Source organism: Heterocephalus glaber, unplaced genomic scaffold (assembly GCF_053883595.1).
Source record: "Heterocephalus glaber isolate CG9 unplaced genomic scaffold, H.glaber_assembly_v1.0 deba00001442, whole genome shotgun sequence".
In the NCBI taxonomy this organism is placed as follows: Eukaryota; Metazoa; Chordata; class Mammalia; order Rodentia; family Bathyergidae; genus Heterocephalus; species Heterocephalus glaber.
This window is the reverse complement of record NW_028258296.1, coordinates 28976023-29001661: the sequence shown is the minus strand read 5'-3', so window position 1 is coordinate 29001661 and position 25639 is coordinate 28976023. Positions and strand designations below refer to the sequence as shown.

The window sequence follows — 25639 nt, the reverse complement described above, 5'->3', positions numbered from 1 at the left end:
AGTGCCAGCAAACAGGGAAAACCTAACAGTCTTAATTAGTGGCCATGAAGAAAAATTAGCAGTTGAGGGAAGGTTCTTTACCGCAGTGATCAAAAAAATCCCTTGCGAGAAATGAAACCACCCATCCTTTGAAAGCCTCCAGACCCCTGGCTGTCCTTTTAAGGAGGCGTGTGAGGAAATCAGCAGCCCGGCGCCCATTGGCTGAGGAGCACCCGCCGGTCCGCCGCACGCGGCGCCGGCTGCGTCGGCCGGGACGCGGCTCGCTGGCCGGCAGGGGGCGCCTTGGCGCGTGCCCTTGCCCAGCCGCGCAGTCCACCCGCGCTCTTAGCCCGCGCGCCCGCCAGCCTGCCGGCTCGCCAGCTGCCCGCGCCCGCCGCAGGCCTACAGCCAGTCCCCCGCGGGCCGGGCGACCTGCAACTCGCTCACGCCCCGCCCCGCCCCTGCCCTTCTGCAGGACGAGTAACGATTACGAGGCACTTTCTTGGCCGCGATTTCTGCTTAGTCATTGTCTTCCAGGAAACAGCTACCTCGGTCTGCAGCCAACTCTTCCGCGGAGCCAAAGCCAGCCGCGCTTCTGCCCCGGCCGCTGCTCCGCCACTGTCCGGCCTCCTCCGCCCAAGTGCAGACCGGGCTGCAGCCGCGCGGGGCAGCGGCCTCGCGCTAACCTCTAACTTCTCGGGCCGAACACCTCGTCCTGCCGGCAGTCGACTGTCCGCCCGCCCTCCCACGGTCCCGTCGCCCCTCGGGCAGCCGCTGCCATGGGCACCAACAGCCGCGCGGCCGGGGCGCTCCTGGCGCGGGCCAGCACCCTACACCTGCAGACCGGGAACCTGCTAAACTGGGGCCGCCTGCGGAAGAAGTGCCCGTCCACGCACAGCGAGGAGGTGAGCGGGGCTGCGGGTCAGGCCGCGGCTGGGTGGCGCGGGAGGCTGCGGCCCGGGGCGGCGCGGGGCGGCGCGACCCAGATCCGGACCGCAGCGGAAGCAGCGCGGCTCCACCGCTCGGCAGGTGCAGCTGCGCGGCAGTGACGCCCTTGCCTGGCTCGGCGGATGGGACCTAGAGGTGCTCGGTCGCTGTCCCCGCGTCGCTCTATCCTCTCCCTACTCCCGCTCACCCGCCATCTCGTCCGGGCCAAGGAATAGTTAGTTGAGCGATTAGCCTTTGGCAAATATTTATACTTAATTTTGGAGTATTGACATTGGTTTCTATGTTGCTGAGAAGCAAACGACCAAAGACTTAAATTTGGCTTTGGAATAGACATATTTTTCTTACCTAGAAATGAAAATGTCTCATTTTACTTGCCTGAAGACAAATCAGTGGTTGAAAGTGCCAGAGATTAATCTGGAATTACACTGGCCATTCCTGAGCCAGTCATCATCCATTCATTGCACAACTAATGGCCGAAAAATATTGGTGGTCCGTGGAGCGATTTAGTACTGAAAAAAATTCTCAACGAATATGTACCAAGCTGAAGTTACTAAGTGCTAACTAAAAATTAAAATGATAAACCTTTAGATGTAGGAACTGTGTGACACTGGGAAAGTTAACCCTCCCTGTGTTTACATAGCTTTAAAGTTGATTAGTAATAACTTCCTTATCAGACTGTCATGAGAAGGAAAGAATAAGGTGAAACCCTCAACACAGAGATGTCTATCTCCCAATTATCTCGTTCCAGGAGAAAGATAAAAGTCTTGATTAAAAAGGGGAAAATGCCCTAGATGATGCTATAGTATGATGTTATCAGCTTGTTCTGAGAGGGTTTTGCTCTTACATGAGACACTAGGAGACAGACTGTAGCAGAACTTGGCATCTCTCAAGTATATGCTGGGATGCAGCACCTTCAGGAGATGAGAACTCATGGTTTTAAGTTTAATGGGAACCAAAATCCCTACCCTATTCTGTGTTCAGGTTTCAGCTTATATGTTTTGTTTAAATCACCCTACTCTGTTTCTCCCAATAATAAGTATTTCTCTATTTGGCAGTAGAACCTTCATCTCTTCCAGTACTGGTGGTGTTGTTTCAGTATAGCATTTTGGATGTAAATTGGGTACATTTTCTCTCTCTTATCTCACTGCAACACACTAAAGTAGCGGTTTTCAAAGTTGTTGACCGCAAACTGTAATGCATTTTATCCACTCAATTCATAATTTATATGTTTATCAATATGTCTGACTTACAAAAGATGTTATGTTGTGACTTTTTTCTCTATTATTTCAGTTTACAAAATGAATTTTTTTTCATGTGCCGAGAATAAACCGAAGGCTTCACACCTGCTATGCAAGTGCTGTATCACTGAGCTAGCTATACCCCCATCTCCTTAAAAACATGGTTCTTAGTACACTAATGCAGGCAGTTTGAAAAACATTGTTCCAAGGACTAATTCTGGTTTGTAATGTTTCATTTTCATTTCATTCAGGGTGCATCACAGTAGGACAAAACTGAAGAAACTAGAACATTAAAGGAAAACTTGAAAGAATGACAGCAGGGAAACTGAGGGTTTAGTTAGAATAAGATAAATATGTTTTGTTTGTATGTAATGAGAAACTTTGTAACAACCAGAGCTCCAAATTGGGATGTACTACTGTACTTGAAACAGCTCAACCTCATAGAAAAGGTTAAAGAAACTGGATAAAAAAACACTTTATTGAAAAAATTTACACAATTAGGTAGAGAGTTCAATTAAATTTCTTAAAGGAGCTCTTCTAGTTCTAATTTTTTTTATGTTTTTGGGGGGTTTTTTCCCCATTAACTTTATTGGTACATTTTAGGTATACAATACAGTTACATTCACATTGGGATCTTGTACCATTACATGAGTCTCTTGGTTCTTATTTTTTTTTCCCCTTCCCTTGGCCTCCCTTCACCACCTCCACTCTTCAGACCTTGTTTCCATTTTTTTCCTCTTCTCATATTTTTTCCTTTCCCTTTTTTCCCTTCCCCTACTCCTCCCAATTCCCCTGCTCTTTTAGACCTTTTCTTCCTGTTATGCAATATCAGTTATACATTTTTTTAAAATTACAATATTAAGATCTAGGAGACATTACCACAGATTTTACAGAATTTAAGAAGGTATAGAAAGCATATTACAAAAATCTTTTTTGAAATAAATTTGACAACTTCTGAGAAGTAACTTAGAAGACAAATTAATGAAACTAACTCTGGAGGAAATATAAAATTTGAATAGCACCTATTAAAGAAAGTATATTCCTAGCTTGAAAACCTACCTATATGACAACAGCAGGCTCATATACATTTTAACAGATAAATTATATCAAACAATTAAAGCAGAAAAAAGGAGGAACACTTCTCCCCACATTTTAGGAAATCAACATTGTGCTAATCCTAAAATTGGATAAAGGTAATAGAAGAAAAAAGTATGAACATAGATAGAAATTGGTTTAACAAAACGAACTCTTAGAAGTCAGATCTGGCAGTATGTAGAAAGTGTTTTCATTATAGGGATGGCAGTGTTGGTTTGGCATTGGAAGATCCACCCCCAAAAGTCATCATTTTAACAGAGGAAAGGAGAAAGCTATATGATCCTGTCACTAGTTGAAGGAAGAGTATTGGACTAAATTCTACAGCTGTTCATGGTAAAAGCTATCAGGAGACTAGAAGTAGAACAGAACCTTCTCAACAGATCAAAGACATGTACTCCATACTTCCAACAAAAACTTCTATGAATGGAGACGATACAATGCTTTCTCCCTAAAGTGGGAAACAAGGGCATATATGCCTACTCTTTATCTGTCCATTAGACTTTGAAACACAGGTCTAAACCAAAATAGTCTGGCAATAAAATGACACAACTAGGATAGGATTGGCATGGCAGAAGCAAAATCTTTATATGTAGATGAAATGATCATCCACAGAGAAAATACTAAGAAATCTCTAGGAGCCCCTAGAACTTGTACTTGAATTTAGCAGGATTAGAAAACACAAGGTATATATAAAAATTCAGGTCTGTGTATACTTGCTATAAAGGAAGAATTGGATATTGAAATTTAAAAGTTATGTAGGAGTACAAAGGACCCAAAAAAAGCCAAAAAGAAAAACAGTGTTGGAAGACATTTAGCACCCAATTTTAAGACTTCTTCTAAAGCTACAGTAATCAAGGCAGTGTTGTGTAAGGAAAGACATGTAGATCATTGGAATAAAACAGAGGATCTAGAAATAGAACCACACATACATGGTCCACTGAGTTTTGAAAGATTATTTAACATTAGCATTTTGTAGAATATAAACTTGATTCAAGAGCCGAGGAAGAGATAGTGTCTTCAGCAAACGGCACTAGAACACCTGGTATCTGTATATAAAAAATTAACCTCAACCCTTTTTTTCCATACATGAAAATAACTTGAAGGGATCTATGAACCTAAATATGAAAGTCTAAAAGTATAAAACTTTAAGAAGAAATTATAAGGGAAAACATTTATGAATTCAGGGTAGGCAAGAACTACCTAGGATACAAAAACCATGACGTATAAAAGAAAAAAAAATTGTTAAGATTCCATCAAAATTTAGAACTTTAAATGACATCATTAAAATGAAAAGTAGTCCTTAAACAGACCATATTTACAATGCATATAACCTATGAGCAGAATATGTAAAGAATTCTTAGAGCTCACTAATAGACAACCCAATTAAAATGTAGACATAAGAAGATGATAAATAGCCAGTATAGCACAAGGAATGTTATGCAATTCTAGAATCAGAAAAATAGTAATCAGTGCAATAATAAGATTGAATTATACACTCATTAGGGAGATGAAGTCAAAAGTTTTAAAAGCCTTGTCATGACTTTTTCTTTTTGTTGGATTCTCCCCCTATGCATTTAATTTGTCACGCCCAATGGATTCATTCTGCTGAGTTTCCTGGGGTTGTGATCCTCATTGTCTTTTCCTAGGGTATTGTCTAAAATTTTTTGGAGTGCCGGTTTGGTATTCATGAAGTTCCTGAGGTGCTCTATCATGAAACCATCTTATTTCTCCATCAATTTTGGAAGATAGTTTTGCAGGGTACATCAATCTGGGTTGGAGGCTGTTTTCCTTTAGGGCTTGAAATACATCACTCCAAGCTCTTCTTGCCTTGAGAGTTTGCATTGAGAAGTCTGCTGTGATTCTGATGGGCTTTCCTTTGTATGTGATTTGTTTCTTTTCTCTCACTGCTTGTAGAATTTTATTCTTCTGTTGGGTTTCTGGAATCCTAACTATTATATGCCTATGTGTAGATTTTTTTTTTTGATTAAGGCTAGCTGGAGTCCTATATGCCTCACTTATCTGTATGTCAAGTTCTTTTGTCCTGCCTGGTAAGTTTTCTGCCATCACTTCTGTGAAGAGTTTTTTGATGTCATCTGCACTCTCTCCTGTTTCTTCATTGACTCCAATCAGTCTTATGTTATTCTTCTTTGCATCATCTAGCAGCTGCTGGATTGATTTCTCATGTTCCCTTACAATTTTAAAACAATTTTTCTTTTCCTGGTCACTAATTGCAATCTTATCTTCTATATGTGAAATTCTGTCCTCACATTGGTTCATTCTGCTGCACAGACTTTCGATGGAGTTTTTAATCTCTTGGAAATCTGTATCTGTTTTATGGATTCCATTTGTTTCCTATGTTGGGATTCCATCATGTTCCTCAGATCCTCTATTTTTTTATCTGTGTCCTCTCTAGATTTGTTAATCATGTCTTGCACCATGAGCACAATCTTTGCTGTTATCTGAGTAATTATTTCTGATTTCATTTTTCCCAGATCCTCTTTTGTTGCCAGTTCAGAGAGTCCAGGTGGTTTGAGTATCAGAGTGTTCTATCTTGTTTCCCTTTGGGGTTGCTGTAGGTGATCTGGAAGTCTGTTTTTGAGCCTCGTTTACGTGTCTTCTCATTTCTGCCGGGGGCGGGGGTGGGGTGGGGGCGGTGCCGGGGCGGGGGTGCTTCTGGCGCCCACACGGCTCAACTTCTGTGCCCTAGGAGCTTGGGATGGCAGCAGGGGAGCTTCCTTCCGGGTGCTGGGACCGGCTGAGCTTCACTGCCCTAGGAGCCTGGGTTGGAGGCAGGAGCTTCCTTCTGGATGCTGGGACCGGCTGAGCTTCACTGCCCTAGGAGCCTGGGATGGAGGTGGGGAGCTTCCTTCTGGGTGCTGGGACCGGCTCACCTTCTTGGCCCTAGGAGCCTGGGATGGCAGCGGGGGAGCTTCCTTCCGGGTGCTGGGACCAGCTGAGCTTCACTGCCCTAGGAGCCTGGGATGGAGGCAGGAGCTTCCTTCCGGATGCTGGGACCGGCTGAGCTTCACTGCCCTAGGAGCCTGGGATGGAGGTGGGGAGCTTCCTTCTGGGTGCTGGGACCGGCTCACCTTCTTGGCCCTAGGAGCCTGGTTTGACAGCGGGGGAGCTTCCTTCCAGGTACTGGGACGGGCTGAGCTTCACTCTGTAATGTTTTTTTGATTCTGTGACTCTGCCCAGATTTTTGTGTTTCACTAGAATTTTATGAAATCAACTTTTTTTTTTTGAGACAAGGTCTCACTATGTAGTCTGTGCCAGCCTTGAACTTGCTATGTACCCCATAGTAGCCTCAAACTATTGATTCTCCTCCCTCAGCCTAAGTAGTGCTGGGAATATAGGTTTGGGCCATCATGCCTGGCTCTGAAATCAATATTTGTTTTCATTTAGGGTCAAATATTGTTTTTAAATGGGTCATTACAAGACTTCTGTCCACTTCTTTAAGAAGGTAATTTAAAAAAATTATTATACAACTCCAGATCTAATGATGGCTAGATTGTGATATTTTTCTTTAGTAATACTCTATGTGTATGATAAGAATGAAGAGCAGGAAACAAAACAAAAAGTTAATGATCACCCAATATAAATAACATGTAACTTACAAGATTAAAAAACATTAGGTTTGTGATATACTCAATGAATCCTCATGTAATTATTTTTGAACTCTTCTGTCATTTGTCTTGAATTGTTTTGTTTTGTCTTGCTTTGTTTGAGACAGAGTTTCACTATGTAGTTCAGGCAGGCCTTGAACCCACTATATAGTGAAGGCTGCCCTTGGACTTGCAGTGATCCTGCTGTCTCAGCCTCCATAGTGCTATGGATTACAGGAGTACACCAGCATGCCTGGCTGTCTTAAATTTTGCAGAATCCAAGATTAATTCAGAAGGTAGTTTCAAGAAATGAGTGGATACTCTGAAAATATATTTGTTTTCCTGAATTGGTGAATTCACCAGGAAATCCTTAAGCACATAAATGACTCATTCTTCTAGAGGAAAATATCTTAGAATTTTGTCATGATTTAAACCAAACCACTCCTGATAGGATGGTTAACATCTAATTAGTCCCACTGCCTCAACATTTTATTGATTTTTTTTAAATGACTTGTAATTTCTATCTGGAAGGATTATGAACTAATTTTTATCTACTGACATCAGTTTGGTTATAAATGCACTTTCCACAAAAGTATAGACCTGGTAACTTGAAGTGGGTTATTGTGGATAGCACACAGATTATTATTTTAGATTATAAATACTAACATACGTGGTTCTGTGACCTAAAATTGATAAACCAGTTATCCTTTTTCATTATCTGTACTAAGATGGAAGTGGTAAAAAAACGTTTATCATAAGTAGTCATAATTTAGATAGTTCAGAAGTTTAGACTTTGTTGTTGCTATTAAGAACATGCTTTTGCAATTTAGAGGCTTGCTTCTTGTTACTCATTTCTTTTTTCATTGATTACCTACACTGTGACCTTGGTTATCTTTAAGGCAGTGATTTCAAACTGCTAGTGTTAGCCAATTAGTGGTAGTAAATTATTTCAGTGTGTCCTGCAACAGCATTTTTTTTTCTTCTAATAGAATAGATGCCACTAGAGTGGTTGGCATGGAGTAAGCTTAAATAACTTTTGTGAATTTTGTCCTCTTATATGAATATGAGTTTTCATTCACTAAGTGAATATTTGTCTTAGTTTGGGCCACAGTCAGGCAAGTTTGAAACATAGACATAAGAGGTAGATAAAACACATTAATGAATTTAAAATGTTAGCAGAAAATATTTGTTTACCCAGGAAAACATTGAAGACAGGTTAAAGGTGTACCTAAGTATTAGGAAATAGCTTATGGACTGTCATTATGCAGGTTGACCTCTACCAAATATGTCTATCTGCTGGTTCTCAGATTTTCGAGTACATAGCAATTACTTGGGATGCTTGTTAAAATGAAAATTCTGTGTTCTTAAAGAGTGTTGAGCAAGTCTAGGATTGAGCTCAGGAGTCTGAGTCTTTAATAAATGCCACAGGTGGATCTAATGTAGGAGTAACTGGTTACACTTAGTCACTTGTTTGTTTTTGAGGAATGTAGCATATAGGGGGCTAATAGGAATTTATGCTCTTGTCTTAAATCAAATTTCCTCTGCTTATTCTTAAAATAATTTTTTTGTTTCTTTATGAATGCTTTTATGTCTCAGGTTTACTTAAAGTTTCATTGGTGCAGAAACTATGAAAATAAGTAGACTGCTGCTTTAGGTAAAAAAATGTTTAAGAATTAAGAGTAGAATAAAAACAGGTCTTAATTTATGTTGAAGGAAACAAAAACCATGTAGAATTTAACATGGAGTTTGCATGGTGTTCCCTATTTATATTTTTTTGTCTGCTTAGCTTCTCAAATCAAGGCATTTTTATTGTAGAAGTATGGGGGAACATAGAGTTTGATTAACATTTTCAAAATACCTTCCTTTTGCAGCTTCGAGATTGTATCCAAAAGACCTTGAATGAGTGGAGTTCTCAAATCAGCCCAGATTTGGTCAAGGTAAGTGAAATTCGAATGCAGAAATTATGCCAGTCAAAAAGGAAGTGAAGTAAAAGCAGGAAGTTAATTTCCTTAGTTTGAGGAGAGACGTCAAATAGGCAGTTAGCCATAAAACCTCTTGTAGCTTATTTGCTGTGATGAAAGTCTTATCCAGTAGGATTAAGCAAAAAGCAGAATGTGGACTCTGAGTCAATTCTTCAACCAGACTAGGTGCTAGTATTCTCCTATATAATTCTGCTAGTTTCTTCACCATTAGTGTTTTATTTGGTCTAGTAGAGGAGTAATTGTCAGACAACTTTGCTTGACAGATTGCTTTGGTAGATTATTACCATAGTAATATAGTTACTAGAAATAATTTATAAAATTTCAGTTTCTGATGAAATAAAAACTATTTGATAAAATGTCAGTATCTGGCTATTATTGTAAATGTTAATATATAAAATATCTCTGTAAATATCCTGAAATCCAGCTCCATCAAAGGCTTCTATCAAATTTCTTAGGCTACTTTAAAAGTATACAGGAAGACCTACTGCAGGTTTATAACTCTGTAGTTGCTATGCAAACACTGATGATCATGTCTGTTTATCTGAAATGACTATTTCTGCATGACTTAAACACTTACTGAACTCCTGATACTGTAATATGCTCACCAATCATGAAAAACCACTATTTGTTTTGTTAAATCTTGTTACATAAGTTAGTATATTTCTGACTGATATATACTAACATTTTATTGTATTCTCATAATTTATTATAACGCATTAGAATGGCCCTTGATTTTTTTAAAATTGCTCTCAGGAAAAGAAATGTTTTACCTTAAAATGTTTGTGACCCTAAAACTAAACATACTGTTGTCATATGAACCAGCAATCTTTCTCCTTGGTATCTACTCAAAGAAGTTGAAAATTTATGTTCATGAAAAACCTGCACACAGATTATAAAACATTTATTCTAATTGCCAAAATTTGGAAGCAACCAAGATGTCTTTGAGTAGATGAATGAATAAACAAACTGGTACATCCAAACAACGGACTGTTATTTAATGCTAAAAAGAAATGCTCTATCAAGCCATGAAAAGACATGGAAGAACCTTAAATGTATATTACTAGGTGAAAAAAGTCAATCTGAAAAAGGCTGGGTACTATTTGATTTTAACTGTTTAACATTATAGAAATACTATGGAGACAGTGAAAAGAGCAGTGATTTGCAAGGGTTGCGGGAGGAAGGGATGATTGGGTAGAGCATACAGGATTGTTATGACAATGATATTACACTGTATGAAACTGCAGTGGTGAATACATGTTATTGTACATTTGTCCAGGTCCATAGAATGTATACTACCAAGAGTGAACCCTCAAACTGGTGATTGTAATGTGTCAATGTAAGCTCATCAGTTGCAGCAAATGTACATCTCTCATGAGGATATTGATAATGGAGAGGCTATGCATGTGTGCAGGTAGGAGGTGAATGAGAAATCTCGGTAGGGCCGGGGATGTAGCTCAGTGGTGCGACACCTGCCTGGCAAGCACAAGGTCCTGAGTTTCATCCCCAGTACTGAAAAAGAAAAAAAGAAAAAAAAAACAGTGAAATCGCTGTACCTTCTCACTATTGTTGTAAACTTAAAATTGCTCTAAAAAAGTTTTTTTTTGTTAAAAGACATCTATAATCCCTTTACAGATTAAACAAAGAAAGACATTAAAATTCAAAGGTATGAAAAAAATTTCTTAAAATATTTGTGATTAATGTAAAAGTTTAGTAAAATTATCTACTATTCTAGTGGTTCTTACTTCCCACATGTCCCTCCTCTGCTTGTTTTCTAATTTTTTTTTCTTTTGGGCCTATATTTATTTTTGGTACTAGAAATCGAACTCAGGACCTTGCCCTTGCCAGGCAGGCACAGTGCCACTGAGCTACATCCCCGGCCCGAGGCTGTACCCTTTTGAATACCTGATCAAATCTTTTTCCCAGAAAATGGACACACACACACACACACACACACACACACACAGCATTTCACCTCTATATCAGGCCTGTACAACCCTTGTGAAGTCCAGTAGATCTCAAGTAAGGAATTCTGTTGTCTGTGGGCTCTCTGCTCTAAAGTGTATTATGGACAATAGAACATTGTATAATTAAACAGAAACATTAACATTTATTGTAAATATCATGTTTATTACAGGAGTTTCCAGATGTCTTGGAGTGTACTGTATCTTATGCAATAGAGAAGATAAACCCTGATGAAAGAGAAGAAATGAAAGTTTCTGGTAAAGTTCAACTTCTGCAGTTCATTTTGTTACACAGTGGAAGTGTAGTGAGTGTTATAGCTTGTGTTTCGATGTCCCCCCAAAGCCTCATGCAGATGAGGTGGGACTTTCTTTTTCAGAGGTAGTTGAATCTGGAATGTGTGATGCTGGGGTTAAGGGCGAGTGATTACTAAACCAGTAAATGTGAGTGATTAGTTTGGCACTGCCCTAATCCTGGTAGTCTGGATGAGATAAAAGAGGCAGAAAGACTTGGTGAACGTCTCTTGTTACCTTTGCTGCCTTGTCCACCATGTTGTTTCTGTTCTGTGATGCTTGTTTGCCATCCCAGCCTTGGAGCCAGTTGATTACTGGACTGAAACCTCTACAAACTGTAAGCCAAATAAACCCCTTCCCCTTTAACTTTTGGTGCTGGATATTTTGTCTCAGCAATGATAGAAATGTAACTAACACAGTGAGGTTTTGTCAGGCATGGAAATAAGCCTTTCTTCACTTCTAGTAATGAGTGACATATTCTCTGTATTAGTCAATTTCCCATTGCTGGGACAAAATGCCCTCTACCCACAATTCAAAGGAGAGGCTTATTTTGGCTCATTATTTCAGAGGGCTCAGTCTGTGCATGGTCCACTGGGTCTAAGGCAGAAATGGCAGTGACGAAGAACATGGCAGAAGAAAGCTACTCACCTCATGGCAGCCAAGAAGTAAAGAAGGGAAGATCCACGGACAAGAATATACTCTTCCAGGTCGCATCTCCAGTGATCTACCCATCCAACCAGTCCCCACCTCCTAACAGCACATTAATCCACTGATGACCATAATGCCCCCTGCTCCAATCACTTTCTGAGAGCCCTACCTCCAAATACATAAGACTTTTAGGGGAAATTCTGGATCTAAATCCCAATATTAGGAAGTGTGGGAAATACAAACATTCTTTTTAAATTTTAATGTCAACTCTTAAGAGGGAGTTATAGAAGTTAATACTACTTCAGTGGAGTCAGTAGAACTTCAGCTTGCTATTTATGATATTCTTATAAAATTATGTATATTTAGAGCAATAAAAAAAGGAAATGAAAAGGATAAAGGGAAGGCTTAGGAGCAGTAGCTACCCAAAGCAAACATAAACCCTCCCTTCCTGTGGGATATAGTAACCAATTACTGTGGTTCCCTGGAAGTATAGAAAGAAGTCTGAACAAGTTGCATGGAGAAAAAGAAAACATGTAGTGATTACTGTATTCCAGAAATAATGAAACCTGTGTTGCTCCTATCCTGAGTTTGTAGTCAACATAACATTGTCAATAAAATCTGAGCTTGAGCTGGCCATGGTGGTATGTGCCTGAAATCTTAGCACTTGGGAGGCTAGGGCTTAAAGATTGCAAATTTGAGTCTCACCTGGGTAACTTAGTGAGATCCTGTCTGGAAAAAAAGGGGGAGCTGGGGATGTAGCTCAGGGCAAAGGGCCTGGGTTCAATCCCAAGAAAAACACACACACACACACACACACACACACACACACACACACGCAGAGTTTGAGCTTACCTAGATTGAAATTCCTGGATGTGCAGATTATCGGCTGGTATGATCTTGGGCTAACAAAATATTTAACCTCTCTGAGCCTCCAGTTCATCATCTCTGAAGCAGAGATACAATTCATGGGCTTCTTTGTAAGTTGGCTGCAATAAAGACATTGTAGCACAGTGTTTGCCACAAAGTAAGTGCTGTTATTTATTACCATGTTATTATTGTGGTCACTGTTTATTGTCATTATTATTATTGAGGTGGACATGTAAGATGAGATAGGGCATTGTCTATTACTACCAGTTGAGTCTTGCTTTATGTCAGACACTGTATTTGTCACTTTATGGTTATATTTTCTCATTATCAAAACAAGCCTGCAAGACAGATCTTTTATGCCCTATGCACTAGTGACAGTAAGTAACTAAAAGTTGTCATACAGCTGGGCACAGTTGTACATGTAGTACCAGCTACTTGGGAGGCTGATGCAGGATTGCTTAAGCCCAGGAGTTCAGAGCCAGCCTAGGCAACATTTCAAAATCCTATCTAGTAAAAGGGAAAAAAGAAAAGAAATTTGTCATACACCAGATAAGTGATTAAACCATGAGTCCATTTAGGTATGCCTAACTCCTTAACCTATTTCTGTCAGTTAATTTCACATTGCTGCTTGTGTAGGAAAGGAAGTAAAAGCAGCATTCTTTGGTTGATTGTAATTCTTCATGAGGTAGATTCACCTTTGATCCTCTTACAAATTGTCCTCAGTTCCTGTAGAGCTTAAGATTTTTGATAGGAATCTAAATTGAACTTGTTTGAAGAACTTTCCTCTTTCTACCTGTCTAAAATGCCTCATCTTTCAGAGACAGGAGGTTACTTCACATGGCACAAACTCATGGACTGAGGAATAGAGATGGGGAGGGCTTTGACAGAGTAGAATTATGGGAATTTAGGTTGGACCGTAGTGGTAAAGACTGACTGACTCATCTGGGAGGGGACTTGTGATGGCTTTTCAGTAGAGCAGTAACGTGAAGAAAACAGTGTTTTAGGAAGATTTATCTAGCATGGGAAATTAAGGGACAAATATAAGAACTGTCATACAAGCACTTTTGTTGCATAAGTTGAATACCAGTCATCTTACATAATAATGATTCGTTATCTGTATTCCTAGTTCCCTTTCCATTTTTTTTTCTTGCTCTTCTACTACTCTACCTATTTGTCTATTGAGTAAATTTAGGTTTTTGAACAGTAAATATATAATAAATATATAAAGTTCAGTTTAAATCAAACCAACCTCAGTGTTACCTATATATAACTTTTCTACATTGAAAACTATTCAACTTCCCTGGCAACTAAAGAAATGCCACATAATGTCCTGGCAAGGTGCATATTATACCTATTAAGTGTTTTTAAAGGATTTTTTTAAAGTGCATATTGAGTTTCTCTTACCCCAAAATGCTTGGGACCAGAAGGGTTTCAGATTTCAGAAGTTTTTAGATCTTGGAATATTTGCGTAGACTATACTGATTGAACATCCTATATTGTTAGGAGAGCAGCTCTTAAACTGTTGATGTCATAAAATAGGTAAATAAAACACAACAAGACTCACAAAGTTCAGGACCTTTGGCTTATAATCACATTTCTGAGAATTCATCCTTGGGAAATGATTCAGTATAAAATTGAACAAAAAGAGCTGAGGATTTAGCTCAGTGCCACCGCGGTTGCCTTGTAAGCGCAAGGTCCTGAGTTCAAGCCCTGGTACCAAAAAAAAAAAAGACAAAAAAACTTGATACAATAAAATTGAACAAAAAGTTACCAAGAGGGCCGGGGATTTAGCTGAGCGATTCCGGCGCCTACTGCACAAGCACAAGGTCCAGGGAGTTTGATCCCCAGTACCAAAAACAAAAAAACAAAAAGTTACCAAGATGTTTTAGTGTTTATATGTGATAACAGAAAACTGGGACTATAACAAAATACTTGCAAACCTAAATGTTAAACAAATAGGAATTCAATTTAGTAAACTACACTATCAAAATTATGGAATAATATTCAAGTATTTAAAAAGTATGTAAAATTATACATTAGAAACACAGACTGTAAAACATCTAAATAGTAATTTTTTGGGGTAATGAGACCTTTGGCTATTCTCTTTGGTCTTTCTACTTCTATAGATTTTCCTCATATCTAGAATAAGCACATTACTATTACAATAAAAATTTTAAGATAACTAAAGTACTACACAAAATAGATGCAGAATACTTATTACATAAATGTAAATCAAACAAATAGAAAAAATATTGTAACTTGCTTCCAAAACCTGGAAGGTTATATCTGAAAAACAAAATGATTATATTGGGAAGGTAGGACTGTGGTTTTTTAAAATTTTCTTCTCATTACAACACAGTTTAATTTACAGATTGTGTAGTTTTTAGTTTAGTGGAGAAAGCATATAATATGCCCGATTAATGTTTAATTCATAAAAATGTACATCTCAAGTATTTAAATACTCCTATATTTATCTGACCTACCTTTTATAAATAGGAAATTAATATTTGCTTTTAGTTTTGACAAATAGTTGTTTAATATATAATTAGAAATTACAGTGGAAATAGGCAATTGTGTCTTAGTTCTTTGTTGTTTTTGTTTTTCTCAACAAGACAAGGTCTTGCTACATACCTCAGACTGGCCTTGAACTTGCAGTCCTCCTCCCTCAGCCTCCCTAATGCTAGGATCACAGTTAATGGCACCACACCAGTTTGCTTTTATGTCTTAAGGTGAAAACTGTGAAATTATGTTACTAGGGAAGAAAAAATAATTCATTCAGGAGTATTTATAATGTTAATATTATATAGCACGTACCTAAAATGTAATCACTTTTATTTTCTTTGTTACTTAGCAAAACTGTTCATTGTAGGATCAAATTCTTCATCATCAACTAGAAATGCAGTTGACATGGGTAAGCAAAAATTTTAACTTTTTTTCTTAATAGTGGATCTTAAGTTACAGTAGGTGTTTTAGTTACAATGTATGTTAAGGTTTAGGTGAAAAAGAAAATGAGCTGATTGAAATTTTACTTTTCAAAGTGCTAGCATAATTTTTTTCCTTTTAAGTAATTTTATTGGTACATTTTAGGTATACAGTATAATGACATTCATCATTGGAAATTTGTACCTTTACATAATGTATCTTGGTTCTTATTTTTTCCTCATTCCCCTGCCCTCCCTTCAACCCTTCCACCCCTCCCTATTTACAAAGACTTTGTTTCCATTTTTTCATTTTCTCATATTAATTCCATTCCCTTCTTTCCTTTTCCCAATCCCTCCCACGTCCTCTACCCTTTTGGGGCTTTTCTTACTATTTCATAATATCTCTTATGCCTTTTGATCCTCATTTACACTTTCATTTTCTCACACCAGAGAAACTATTTGGTATTTACACATGTGTGCTAATTTTTCACTTAGGAGTATGGCTTCAATGTGCATCCATTTAGCTATAAATGTCTCTAGTTTCTCATTCTTTGTGGCTGAGTAGTACTCCATTTTATAAAAAAAAAAACAACCGAGGGGCCAGGGATTTAGTTCAGTGGTTTCGCCGCCTGCTGCGCACATGCAAGGACCCAAATTCAATCCCTGGTACCAAAAAACAAAACAAAACAAAAAAACCCCACATTTTCTTTCTCCAGTCTCAATTTGATGGGCAAATGGGCTGTTTCCAAGTTTTAGCCATTATAAACTGCTGCTGTGAACATGGCTGCACATATATCACTGTGATATGATTCTTTTAATTATTTTGGGAAAATACCTAGCAGGGAAATAGCTGGGTCAAATGGGACCTCTAATCCTAGTTCTTTGAGGTATCTCCATACTGATTTCCACAGTGGTTGCACCAGTCTACACTCCCACCAGCAGTGGAGCAATGTTCCTCTTTCCTCACAGCCTCGCCAGCATTTGTTATTGGTTGATTTCATAATAGCAGCCATTTTTTCTGGGGTGAGGTGGAATCTCAGCCTTGTTTCCATTTGCATCTCCAATGACCAGTGATGTTGAACATTTTTTCATGTATTTATTTGCTATTTCTACTTCTTTGTCTGAGAAATGTCTGTTCATTTCAGACCTCCATTTTTGGATTGGGTCTTTAAATTTGGGAGGTCTGATTTTTTTAAGTTCTTTATATAGATTCTAGATAGTAGACCTTTTGTCTGAGGAACCGCAGGTGAAAAATTTTTCCCACATTGTGGGTTATCTCTTCACTCTGTTGGTGGTTTCTCTTGGTGTGCAGAAGCTTTTTAGTAAGAAGAGATCCCACTTACTGTTTGTGCTAGTTCTTGGGCAACTGAGGTTTTATTCATAAAATCTTTTCCTACACCAATGTCAAGAGTTCTTCCTAAACTCTCTTCCAGCCAGTTTAGTGTTTCTGTTTTACTATTTAGATCTTTTTTTTCCTTTTTTTTTTTTTTGATACCATGGATTGAACTCGGGAGTTTATGCTTTCGAGGCAGACAGCAGAACCACTGAGCTAAATCTCGAGCCCAATATTTAGATCTTTAATCCATTTTGATTTTAATTTAGTGCATAGTGAGAGATACAGGTCTAGTTTTAATCTTTGGCAAGTTGAAGCCCAATTTTTCCAGCACCATTTATTAAAGAGGCTACCTTTCCTCCAGTGAGGGTGTTTGGCTCATTTGTCAAAGATGACGTGGTTGAGTGTGTCTGGAGATGTTTCTGCATCTTCTAATCTGTCCCACTGGTCCTCAGGTCTGTTTCTTTGCCAGTACCATGCTGTTTTTGTCACAGTAGCTTTGTACTATAGTTTCAAGTTGGGGGTTGTAATACCCCCTGCCATGTCTCTGTTGCCTAGAATTGCTTTTGGTATTCTGGGTCTCTTCTTGTTCCAAATGAATTTTTGGATTGTTTTCTCAAAGTCCATGAAGTATGCTGCTGGGATTTCAATTGGGATTACATTGAATCTATACAGCAGTTTTAGAAGTATGGCCATTTTCACTATGTTGATTCTTCCTACCCAGGAGCAAGGGATGTCTTTCCATTTTCTGCTATCATCTTCAATCTCTCTTTAAAGAGTGCTATAAATTTCAGAGAAGAGGTCTTTAATTTCTTTCATTAGGTTGATTCCTAGGTATTTCAGTTCTTTGGATGCTATTGTGAAAGGAATTGTTTGCCCTATTTCTGTCTCAGTGAGTCTGTTGTTTGTGTAGAGGAAAGCTATTGATTTTTGTGTCTTGACCTTGTATCCAGCTACTCTACTGAATTTGGTTATTAAGTCTAGGAGACTTTTGGTGGAGTTCTTGGGGTCTTCTATATAGAGTATCATGTCATCTGCAAATAATGACAATTTGACTTCTTCATTTCCTATCTGTATTCCTTTTATTTCTTTCTCTTGTCTAATTGCTGTGGCTAATGTTTCCAAAACTATATTGAACAGGAGTGGTGATAGTGGACATCCTTGTCTTGTTCCTGATTTTAGTGTGAAGGATTTCAGTTTTGACCATTCAGTGTGGTATTCTCTGTTGGTTTTTTATAAATGGCTTTTATCAGGTTGAGGTAGAGACCGTGTATTCCAATTATGTGTAGGGTTTTTATCATAAATGTGTGTTGGATTTTGTGAAATGCTTTTTCTGCATCTATTGAGATGGTCATGTGGTTTTTGTCCTTGGCTCTATGGTTAGAGTGTATTACATTCATTGATTTGCGCATGTTAAACCATCCCTGCATCCCTGGGATGAATCCCACTTGGTCAGGGTGTATGATCTTCTTGATGATCTTCTGCATTCAATTTTCCAGTATCTTATTAAGGATTTTTCCATCTGTGTTCATTAGTGAGATTGGCCTAATAGTTCTCTTTTTCAGTTGGGTCTTTCTCTGCTTTGGGGATCATGGTGATGCTTGTTTCCAGGAATGAATTCGGGAGTATTGCTTCCCTTTCAGTTTCATTGAAGAGTTTAAACAGTACTGGCAGTAGTTCCTCTCTAAATGTCTTGTAGAATTCAGTGTTGAAGCCATCAGGACCCGGGCCTTTCTTAGTTGGTAAGTTTTTAATTACATTTTCAATTTCATTGGTTGATATTGGGTTGTTTAGAATTGTTAGGTCTTCTTCACTCAACTTTGGTAATTCACACATGTCTAGGAATCTGTTCATTTCTTCTGTGTTTTTGATCTTATTGACATATAGGTTCTCAAAGTAGGTATTAATCATCCTCTGGATTTCTGTTGGGTCTGCTTTAATTTCACCCTTTTCATTCCTAATTGCATGGATTTGAGCCTTTTCTTTCCTTTTTCTGATAAGGTTGGCTAAGGGTTTGTCAACTTTGTTTATTCTTTTAAAGAACCAACTCTTGACTTCATTGGTTTTTTTTTTTGTACCATTCTCTTAGTCTCCATTGCATTGATTTCTGCCCTGATCTTTATAATTTCCTCCTTTCTATGAGCTTTGGGTTTGTCCTGTTCTTCTTTTCCAGAAGCCTGAGGTTCAGCATCAGGTTGTTTAATTGGGCTCGCTCTGTTTTCCTAATATGAGTCTTCACTGCTATAAATTTACCTTGTAAGACTGCTTTCATTGTATCCCATAAATTCCGATATGTTTTATTGTCATTGTCATTTAATTGAAGGAACTGTCTGATTTCTTCTTTAATTTCCTGTATGACCCATTGGTTATTGAGAAGTGTGTTGTTCAATTTCCATGTGTTTAGGAAATTTTTGTGGTTTCTTTTGCTATTGATCTCCAGTTTCATCGCAGTATGGTCTGATAATATAAACTGGATAACTTCAGTTCCTTTGCACTTACCTCAGTATGTTCTATGAGCGAGTATGTAGTCTATTTTGGAGAACGACCCATGTGCAGCTGAAAAGAATGTGTATTCTGATTTTTCAGGGTGGAACACTCTGTAAACATTTGTTGAGTTCATTTGTTCAAGAGTTTGAGTTCTAGTATTTTGTTGCTTATTTTTTGTCTAGTTGATCTATCTATTTGTGACAGTGGGGTATTGAGGTCCCCTACTACTACTGCATTAGTGCTTATTTGATTTTTCAAATAACTAGTCTGTTAGTATTTTTCAGATAACTAGTCTGTATTTGTTTTACATAGTTGGGTGCACTAGTGTTGGTACATAGGTATTTATGATTGTCATCTCTTCCCCTTAACTTGTTTCCTTTACAAGGATGTAGTGTCCTTCTTTGTCTCTCTTAATCAGTGTGGGTTTGAAATCCACTTGGTCTGCAAAGAGGATAACTACTCCTGCTTTTTGTCGGGTTCCTGTCACATGGAGTATTGTTTTCCACCCTTTAACTTTCAGTCCATGAGTTTCTTTTTGAATTAAGTGTGTTTCTTGTATGCAGCATATTGTTGGATTTTGCTTCTTAACCCATTCTGCCAGTCTGTTTCTTTTGATTGGTGAATTGAGACCATTAACATTAATGGTTATAACTGATATGTATTGAGTTATCATTGTCATGACTTTTTCTTTTTGTTTGATTCTCCCCCTTTGCTTTTAATTTCTTGTCATGCCTGGTGGATTCGTTCTGCTGGGCTTCCTGGGGTTGTGATCTTCATTGTCTTTTCCTAGGATTTTTTCTAAAATCTTTTGGAGTGCTGGTTTGGTATTCATGAAGTTCCTAAGGTGCTCTTTGTCATGAAAGTATCTTATTTCACCATCAATTTTGAAAGATAGTTTTGCAGGGTACATCACTCTGGGTTGGAGGCTGTTTTCCTTTAGGGCTTGAAATACACCACTCCAAGTTCTTCTTGCCTTGAGGGTTTGCATTGAGAAGTCTGCTGTGATTCTGATGGGATTTCCTTTGTATGTGATGTTTCTTTTCTCTAACTGCTTGTAGAATTTTCTTCTTCTGTTGGGTTTCTGGAATCTTAACAATAATATGCCTATGTGTAGATTTTTTTTTGATCAAGGCTAGTTGGAGTCCTATATTCCTCACTTATCTATATGTCAAGTTCCTTTCCCCTCCTTGGGAAGTTTTCTGCCATGACTTCTGTGAACAGTTTTTTGATGTCATCTGCACTCTCTCCTGTTTCTTCATTGACTCCAGTCAGTGTTATGTTATTCTTCCTTGCATCGTCTAGCAGCTGCTGGATTGATTTTTCATGGTCCCTTACAATTTTGAAGAAATATTTTTTTTCCTGGTCACTAATTGCAATCTTATCTTCTATATCTGAAATTCTGTCTTCACATTGGCTCATTCCGCTGCATAGACTTTCAATGGAGTTTTTTTCTTCTGGAATTCTGTTTGCATCTGTTTTATGGATCACATTTATTTCCTGTGTTGGGATTACATCATGTTCCTCATCTCCTCAATTTTTTTATCTGTGTCCTCTCCAGATTTATTAATCATATCTTGCCCTATGGGCACGATCTCTGCTGTTATCTGAGAAATGATTTATGATTTCATTTTTTTTCCATATCCTCTTTTGTTGCCAGTTGAGGGAGTCCAGGTGGCTGAGAATCACAGTGTTCTATCTCATTTCCCTTTGGGGTTGCTGTAGGTGATCTGCAAGTCTGGTTTTGAGGCTTGTTTTCATTTCTTCTCATTTGGGGGTGGGGGGAGGGGTTGTGCTGCTGGTGCCCTCTGTGCTTGCACCTGTGTTAAGGCGGCCCTGAAGCCTCTTCCTCTGGGCTGGGAGCAGTGCTATAGTGGCCCAGAAGCCTACCCCTCTGCCTGTGCACAAGCTTTTTAATAAGAGATCCCACTTGTTTCTTTGCGTTAGTTTACATGTACCTGATGTTTTGTTCATGAAATCTTCAATGTCTTCAAGAGGTTCTACCTAACCTCTCTTCCAGATGGTTTAATATTTAAATCTTCAATCCATTTTTATTTTAGTTTATGATGAGCTATATGGGTCCAGTTTTAATCTCTGGCAAGTTGAAACCCAGTTTTTCTAGCACTATTTATTAAAGAGGCTATCATTCTCCAGTGAGGGTGTTTGGCTCCTTTGTTGAAGATGAGGTGGCTGAGTGTGTCTGGAGTTGTTTCTGCATCTTCTAATCTGTTCCACTGGTCCTCAGGTCTGTTTCTTTGCCAGTACCATGCTGTTTTTGTCACAGTAGCTTTGTACTATAGTTTCAAATTGAGGATTGTGATAGCCCCTACCTTGTCTTTGTTGCCTAGAATTGCTTTTGGTATTCTAGGTCTCTTCTTGTTCCAAATAAATTTTTGAATTGTTTTCTGAAGGTCTGTGAAGTATGCTGTTGGAATTTCAATTGGGATTGCATTGAATCTATATAGCTATTTTGGAAGTATGGCCACTTTCACTATATTGCTTCTTCCCACCCAGGAACAAGGAATTCCATTTTCTGATATCCTCTTTGATCTCTTTTTTCAGAGTGCTGTAGTTTTCCAAAGTAGAGGTCTTTGATTTCTTTTGTTGGGTTGATTTCTAGGTATATCTTTTTTTTGGATGCTATTTTGAAGGAAGTTCTTTCTTTAGTTCCTCTTTCAGTGAGTCTGTTGTTCGTGTACAGAAAAGCTATTGATTTTTGTGTGTTGACCTTGTATCCAGCTACTGTACTGAATTTGGTTAAGTCTAGAAGACTTTTGGTGGAGTTATTTGGGTCTTCTATATAGAGTATCATATCATCTGCAAATAATGACAATTTGACTTCTTCTTTTCCTGTCTTTATTCCTTTCATTTCTTTCTCTCAACTAATTACTGTGGCTAATGTTTCCAAAATTATATTGAACAGGAGTGGTGATAGTGGACATCCTCATCTTGGTCCTGATTTTAGTGTGAATTATTTCAGTTTTTGACCATTTAGTACGATATTGGCTGTTGGTTTTTCATAGATGCCTTTTATCAGATTGAGGGAGAGACCATCTGTTCCAGTCTTCTGTATGGTTTTTATCATGAATGTGTAGCCTACTTTTTTTGAGTGTCAAATTTTTTTAAATTAATTTTATTGGTACATTTTAGATATACATAATAATAATATTCATCATAGAGAATTTTATATATATCTTGATTCTTCCCAATTCCCTTCCCTCCCTTCCCTTACTTCCCTTCCATTCCCTTCCCTTCCATCTTTCTTCCTTTTCTTATTTACAAAAGCTTTGTTTTCCTTGTCCCTTCTTTCCTTTCCCTTTCCCCTTCTCTAGCTCTACTTCCCATTTGAATATTTTCTTACCATTTCACAATATCTGTTATACATTTTGGTCCTTATTTACCTTTCTGGTTTCTCACACCAGAGAAACAATGTGATTTTTAAACATGTGTGTCCCATTTGTTTCACAAGAGAATGGTCTCAAGGTACATCCATTTGCCTAAAAATGTCTCAAGTTTATCCTTTTTATGGCAGTGTAGTACTCCACTGTATAAAAACCCATATCTTTTTTATCCATTCTTCAGTTGATGGGCATTTGGTCTGTTTCCAAGATTTAGCTATCACAAATTGTTGCTATAAACATGTGTGTGCATATATCCCTGTGGTATAATGCTTTTCTTTTGGGAAGATACGAAGAAGAATAGCTGAGTCAAATCGAACCTCTAGTTGTAGTTTTTTGAGGAGTCTCCACATTGATTTCCACAGTGTTTGCATCAGTCTGCACTCCTACCAACAGTGAAGAAAGGTTTGTTTTCCTCACAGCTCTGCCAGCATTTGTTACTGGTGGATTTCTTGGTAATAGCCATTCTTTCTGGAGTGAGATGCAATCTCAGCATTGTTTTAATTTGCATCTCTGAAATGACCAATGATTTTAAACATTTTTTCATATATTTATTTGCTGTTTCTACTTCTTCATCTGAGAAGTTTCTACTCATTTCAGACACTCATTTTTGGACTGGGTCTTTAAATTTGGGGGATCTGATTTTTTGCATTCTTTATATGTTCTAGATATTAGTCCTTTGAGGAGCAGCTGGAAAAAAATTTTTCCTACTCTGTGGGTTGTTACTTTATTCTCTTGGTGATTTCCTTTGCTGTGCAAAAGCTCTTTAATAAGCTGAGATCCCAGTTGTTGATTCTTTGTGATATTTCCTGTGCGATCAAGGTTTTGCTCATAAAGTCTTTGCCTACACCAGTATCTTCAAGAGTTCTACCTATTCTATCTTCCAGCAAATTTAAGTCTTCCCAGCACCATTTATTAAAGAGGCTATCTTTCTTCCAGTGAAGGTGTTTGGCTCCTTTGTCAAAGATAGGTGGCTGAGTGTGTTTGGATTTGTTTCTGCATCTTCTAATCTGTTCCATTGATCCTCAGGTCTGGTTTTGTTTTGTTTTGTTTTTTCCAGTACCGTGCTGTTTATATTACAGTAGCTTTGTAGTATAATTTCAAGTCACGGATTGTGATGCCCCTGCCTTGCCTTTGTTGCCCAGAATTGCTTTTGCTCTTCTAGGTCTCTGCTAGTTCCAAATTAATTTCATGATTGTTTTCTCTAATTCTGTGATAGCCTAGTTTCTCAAGGCTTCTATAGAATCATACTGACTCATATAGGGTTATATTTTATATACAAGAGAAATGTAAAAGATGTAACAAATGTTAACTGATTTGGGATAGAAATTTACTTTAATCATATTCTTAGCTGTTTTATTATTATAGACAAAACAAAATAAAAAATAAGAACAAAAGGATCTTGTTTTCAGTCCTTGGTTAGGATATTGTGGTATTACACTTACTAAATCCTTTTTCTTCTAAAACATTCTTCCAATATTTATATGTTATATGATTGCCTTTAATATCACTGTAGAATGAGCAATAATTTCAAATAAATAAACTTTCTGTAGAAATTAAGAAATTATCTACCACAATAAATACAGGGTATTGTTTAGTTTTCAGAATCTCAGAAGTACTTGCTCTGACCACCAGTTACAGAATATTATGTCAATTCTTGGCATTATCCATATGATGTACTTTTGAGTAAGTAGAATTGAAGAAATTGTATGAAGAAAAGGAATCTACCAAAATGTCCTGGGGCCTAGGAAATAAGAAGGAATCCTTTTCCTCAGAAAGGAAAATCTGTAGTGGCTGTGAGCTTCACTTGGTAGCTAGATGTGGTCAGAGTACATTTGTCTGGCATACAGAGTAGGTGAAAGGATACTTAAAGTTTTTTTAAAAGATAGTAATGTTGTAAATTAAAGGTAAGTTAGAAAATCTGTTATATAGGAAATTAGTGAGTGACATGGAACAGATTTAGTGGGACACTTTGAAGACTTTACAAATTCTTATTTTTATTAGACATTATTTATCCTTTCTGTGTTTTTCTTCCCATCAGCCTGTTCTGTCCTTGGAGTTGCACAGCTGGATTCTGTGATCATTGCTTCACCTCCTATTGAAGATGGAGTGAATCTTTCCTTGGAGCATTTACAGCCTTACTGGGAGGAATTAGAAAACTTAGTCCAAAGCAAGAAAATTGTTGCTATAGGTACCTCTGACCTAGACAAAACACAGTTGGAGCAGCTGTATCAGTGGGCACAGGTAAAGAATGGCCAGATCCTGAGCAGTGTGGGGAGGAACTTAGCTTTTTTAGCCTTTGCTGTGGACTACTGAGCATCACGGACATAGTGCACATTCACTGAGGGGTAACTGTTCCATATACGAGAGTTTGACACAGGCTTTATCCAAGCTTAAGGGTTTTGGGTTTTTTTTTAATGTATATGTCTAATTGAACTGATTATTAATCTAACTTAAAATGAATGACAAAAACACTAGAAAAGTGTGTTGAAGCTTTTGTAGTAGACAGATAAAGGCTGTTCCTATCAGTTTTACGCATGTTATTACATTTTTTTCTTTTTTCTTTTTTTTTGGTACTGGGGATCAAACTCGGGACCTTGCGCTTACGAGGCAGGCGGCAGAACCACTGAGCTAAATCCCTGGCCCCTGTTACGTTTTTTTTTAGGTATTTTAAAGCCACGACCTTAATTTCCTATATAGGAAAATATTATATATAATATAATATTATTTATTTTGCTCTTATTTAAACATTTGTAAGACTCAGTTTTACACAACTTGATATGGAGTGGGTGTGATAAATTGCCCCTACTTCCTGGTCTAATAACCTACCTAATTATGAAGGAAGTTTCTAGTATTTTACCTTTACTCTCCATATTTTTATTAAATTCC

The 25639-nt window shown here is 37.9% G+C and overlaps 1 protein-coding gene across 1 annotated transcript in view; it reads left to right on the top strand.

Moving 5' to 3' along the window:
- The first annotated feature begins 278 nt into the window (after window positions 1-278).
- The window catches only part of Gclm (glutamate-cysteine ligase modifier subunit), a 33135-nt gene continuing 7774 nt past the window's right edge, over window positions 279-25639 (top strand). The window contains exons 1-5 of the mRNA XM_004841237.4: window positions 279-884; window positions 8737-8802; window positions 10982-11066; window positions 15466-15525; window positions 24792-24994. Coding sequence (XP_004841294.1) covers window positions 759-884; window positions 8737-8802; window positions 10982-11066; window positions 15466-15525; window positions 24792-24994 — 540 coding nt within the window. The 5' untranslated portion in view covers window positions 279-758. The remainder of the gene's footprint in view (window positions 885-8736; window positions 8803-10981; window positions 11067-15465; window positions 15526-24791; window positions 24995-25639) is intronic.